The 4749-nt window shown below is 40.4% G+C and overlaps 1 protein-coding gene across 2 annotated transcripts; it reads right to left on the bottom strand.

The window, feature by feature from the left end:
* Positions 1 to 219: 219 nt before the first annotated feature.
* socs6b (suppressor of cytokine signaling 6b) lies at positions 220 to 4341 on the bottom strand. Of its 2 annotated transcripts, none has more exons than XM_079453845.1 (2): positions 3947 to 4341; positions 220 to 3037 (listed from the first exon to the last, which is right to left on the bottom strand). In XM_079453845.1, exon 2 carries the CDS (start codon positions 2918 to 2920, stop codon positions 1322 to 1324), a length of 1599 nt encoding a protein of 532 aa, XP_079309971.1. In that variant the 5' UTR covers positions 2921 to 3037; positions 3947 to 4341; the 3' UTR covers positions 220 to 1321. The 2 variants fall into 2 exon arrangements, with proteins under 2 accessions (XP_079309971.1, XP_079309972.1); XM_079453846.1 differs by having other exon boundaries at positions 3978 to 4341.
* Positions 4342 to 4749: the final 408 nt, after the last annotated feature.

The raw sequence follows: 4749 nt of genomic DNA, 5'->3' as shown, positions 1-4749 counted from the left end.
TAAGCAAATAAAATTCACCATGCTCTGCCAGCAACTCACTGAAGGACGTCTCAGCCGAAACAATTGTATAAGTCCCCTGATACCTTTCATAAAAACAGATCCGCAGACCCTGTCTGTTATTCTTCAGTAAACAAAGCCAGTATACAATGCAATCTTATAGAAAATCACCTGTCATGTTTTATGGTTACAGGGAAAAGAAACAATAAAACAGATATATTTAAAAACCTAGCATCAGAAAGATGCCATGTTTATTATTTCCCTTTACATTTATAGCAAGGCACAAAAAGATTTCTGTATAGAACAAGACTGAAGTTTTGCAAAAGCCTCAAAGTGGATTTCAAGTAAAGTGTTTAAGGGAATGTTATAGTTTCATGCATGTATTTTACATAGAACGAGTTTGATTGTTCATATAAAACTTTTATTTGAACTGAAGAACAAATTCAAGTTACAACAATAAGCAAATTCAGTTCCCCAAAACAAGTGATTTAATAGTCTTCCTGTACCTTAATCCATATTAGGAAAGTTTTCTGTTTTCAAAACAATGACCAAGAATTCTAATGATCACCTAAAGGACTCAATGGGAAAATGAAGGACAGATGTGTTTATAAGGTAACTGCATAAATGACAAATCATTCAGTCAAAAATCAATCACTTACATCAAAGAACAGTTTCAGAGAGGCACAGAATCATCTAACCTTGGCATCACATGTGCTAAATAATGTAAAACAAAGGGATAAGAATGTGATCTCACGAACATGAGCAGCTAATATAGCTTATATTGTAACTCCACAGACAGGACATTATTTTAGCATACTTGCAGGTACATTTTCCCTTTGAGTATGATTATGTCATGACATAGCAGTTGCTAGTAAAACAAAAGTTATGCATTTTAAAAAGGGGCGAGGAATGTCACCAAAACCAAATTTCACAAACCTGCAGTCAATATTAGGGTGTTGATAACCATTGTTACAGTGAACCTCTAAACGCCTTACAATTAACTAGTTCTGTGCTAATATCTCATAGGGTGGTATATGCATTAAATACTTGACCAATATTCCTGTAACAAAAACTCTAGAGTACTCTAGAGAACATGCGGAAAAACCTCCAACACTTCAAACAACATTCTGGCATTGCATCTCATCACAAACCACTGAATTATCTACTCTACCAGACACATACTAGCCAACAAACAATCACCATTTCTTTCAACAGGATGTGTGATTTAATGATAACAAAACCCTTGAAATATTTGCAAAACCTTTATCATCGACCCAAAAGTGCAACTAGCAACCAAGTCAGGTAAAATTGAGATTTTGTGTGTTCAGTAGTGCTTTTCCTGCAGGTAATCTTTCATTTTGTTCGGTAAAGGCAATTTCTGAATGAGATCTATCCGCGTATACTGCCGGATGACAAATCGACACAGGTACTGCATTGACCGCACCTGCATAAACCTCGAAACAGGATTGGTCAGTCGAACAGGATAAGTTGCAGACCCTGGCAACCGTGATCTTGAGTAACAAAACGCTCCAGTCTCAGAATCCTTAATGGAATTATCAATGAGATCCACGATGGATATATGACCCTCAATGTCGGGCTGCTCATAGAAGCTGAAACTGCCGTTGGAGTGTTCGATCCTCGTGTGGAGCGTCTTACCCTGTGAGCGAAAGCTTAAGCTTAGAAGATACCTATCGTCCGAACTGTCGCGGACTAGAAAGGAACCATCTGGAAGATTTGTTAGCTTCTCCTCAGCCTCCCATCTTGTAATGGGTCCCCAATACCATCCCTGCTTGGCCAGCTTTTTCAGTTCTGCCGTGAGACTTGTAACCACCATAGGCCCGCTGTTCTGCACGGCATCGTAGACCCGCTGCACTCCCGGGGCCGAGTTCGGGTCAAAGTTGAGATGGTGCATGACTCTCTCTGCAACCTGAGCGTGGGTACCGCCAAACCCAGAGAAGCTTCTCTGGAGATAACTATTAGACAACGGAGGTAGCAAGGGAGAAAGAGGGGCTTCAAGTGCGGAGCCCTGCAGCAAGACATTTGCAGTGTTTAAAAAGAGCTGGTTCACGGATGACTCCATGAAGATGTCTGGTGACAGGAGATCCTGACCAATAGGCTCCTCATCTGCATGGAGAGATTGGCATCCATCTGACTGTGGAACAACATCCATGGGTGTGGCGCCGTTTAAGCAAAAAGAGCGTGAACCCTCCTCATCGGGATATAGTCCATCATCTAAAGGCAATGTGTACTGAATATAATCCTGAGCTGCGAGACCAAGAACTACAGGCATGTGTTCATCTATTTCAAGATGTAAATCGTTGTTCTCGGAGTTAGAGTGATGGTCTGGCACACATCTGGTAATTTTCAGCGAATTACTAGATTCTTCAAACAGACTGTCTCTATGGAGGTCCAAGAAGTCTCGGTGCACATTGTCGAGAGCTGGACTTGGATGCGAAGGGTCCATTAACGTGCTCACCTTTACGTCTACTTTAACGCACGTCTCCTCTGAGTTCGCTGGTCTGAGAGGCCATGGGGTGGGACTGTAATGGTGACTATGGATGGATGTGGAACGCTGGGACTTCATGTCACTTAGACTAATGGGTGCAGAAGAGGAGGAGAGGGTGTCATCATCTATAGAGCATACAGACGGAGAACCACCTTTCACCTTTGGTTTCTGTTTTGCCGACAGTCTCCTTTTCAAGGTGCCCATGAGACCCTCACTCTTAGACCGGACCTTGGGTCTTTTTTCCTCCTCATTATCCAGGTCACCGCTGACAAGATCTTTGCTGTAGCATCCTCCAAACAGAGAGTCCTCAGCAGAGAAATCGGCTGATAGGTCTGGCTGTGAAACCGCATATTCGCTCTCTTCTTTGCCTTTAATGTTGAACGACTTCCTTATTGTCTTCAGACTGATCTTCTTCATTCTGAAGGCTCCCCCTTGTGAATTTGGAGGGGGATTATGCACAATGTTCTGGGGATGAAGGAGATGTATGTGAACACTCACACATAGCTAATTACATGTGGTACACGACCGCCATACCTAGAAAACAAAAAGAACAACAAAGATGTACGATTCATTCCAAATCTGACAAAAACATTTGATACACATGAAAAAGCATTCACAGCAATTTTACTTCTGTTACACAACATATTCAACTGAAAAAGCGAAAAGAGGAACTATAAAACCGGTCTCTTCTGGTGGTCGAAAATGAGGTTTACACCATCTAAAAAATTTAACTACAAACTCTTTAGTCTCTCAATAAATTAGGCCTTAAAAGCTGCATGCGCAGCAAAATAATAATAAACAAATCAGCAAAATGCTGTGTACTAGAGGTACTGTAGGTCATGTAAAGATCAAGTCAAACATACACCTCATCTTTTCGTTTAAAACAAAGGGATTATGCCATGGACAACCAATAAAAGAACTAGGATTTGATTTCATATAGGCTTTGATACCCTTATATATCACATATGTATGGGTTCCATATTAAGGTATTATGCATCGCTTAAGAATAGGTACTGGGTTATTAACTTGCCAGGTAATGGTAATGCTATTTTAGATTAAACTATAAACGTTTAAAACTCGCTGAGATGTTTCTTCCTATTGTGACACATATTTATGTCATGTTGCCTTATTGCATCTAGGGTTTTTTTTCAAAAGGGTTTATAAGTTAAACACATTCTCCATCTTACAATAGTATAGGAATACGATTCTGTCACTTTCTAGTTTAGCTATATTGTTAACTACCAATGTAAACCCTAAATTCAGTGCCATCTTTAAACACTCCATGCTAAATGCTAGCGTGGCTTAAGCTTTAAGAGCACAGTTAGCAGTCAGGCTAACCTATTCAGGCCCTGTACGTTAAATATCACCGCTGTCTCGTAATGCTATACAATCTTAACCATCAAAAGGGGTCATGTTTACACAAGAATAATAACGATACGTTACCTGTCGCGTCTTTGATATACTGTAAACTTACAGCAGCTTTCATATCAGAGTCCGGAGAGTCAAGCCATCACATCAAGAGACACCACTGCACGGCTAGCTAACGTTACGGTTAGCCTGAAGCCATACAACATCTCAGAAACGAGTCTTGTTTTCACACAGCCAATGAATAATGGCACTTTATGACTGCGCTTGGCGGTAAACCTGTCGCTTGTGTTGTGACGGTTGTAAATGTTGAGGATATTCGGCGTTTGAAACTTTTCTCCAGCTAGCGCTGGCTAGCGTTGCTCTCTGTGCTTGATGTCGTCTCTCTTTGTTGGCCGTTGCATCATGGGAGCGTGTGTGGGGGGCGGGGGGGGACTCCTCGCTTTCTGGTTGGGTTGAACAACCGAAGCTTCAAAGTGTGTCTGACGGGTGATGAGTAAAGTATACAAAAACTAGTAAAGGTAGATTTCAAAACCAGTCGGAGGGTCAAAAGTATCCTTGTGCAACAAAAACATCTAATGCAAACATTCATATGTTAACGAAACACGTTAAGCTTAACAGAAATAAACAAATATATTTTCTTTTACATGCATTTTAGGCTTTAAGCAGGTGTAAGACTATAGAAACTGAAAAGTGTGAGCCTCTAATGTTTACTCTATTTTTTTCAGAGTGATTTTCACTGTAAATCTTCAGCAACGGGGATTCAACACTATGCAAACATATTTATCTTTGTTTATGAATCATACTTTTTATTGTTTTGTTGATGTTTCAACGTGCCATTGATCAAAACATTTGTAATTTCGTAAACGTATTAAAGGTTA

The sequence above is a fragment of the Barbatula barbatula genome (genome assembly GCF_947034865.1).
Source record: "Barbatula barbatula genome assembly, chromosome: 3".
Lineage (NCBI taxonomy): Eukaryota > Metazoa > Chordata > Actinopteri > Cypriniformes > Nemacheilidae > Barbatula > Barbatula barbatula.
Note: the sequence above shows the minus strand (reverse complement) of the source record. Positions and strands in the feature narration are given on the sequence as shown.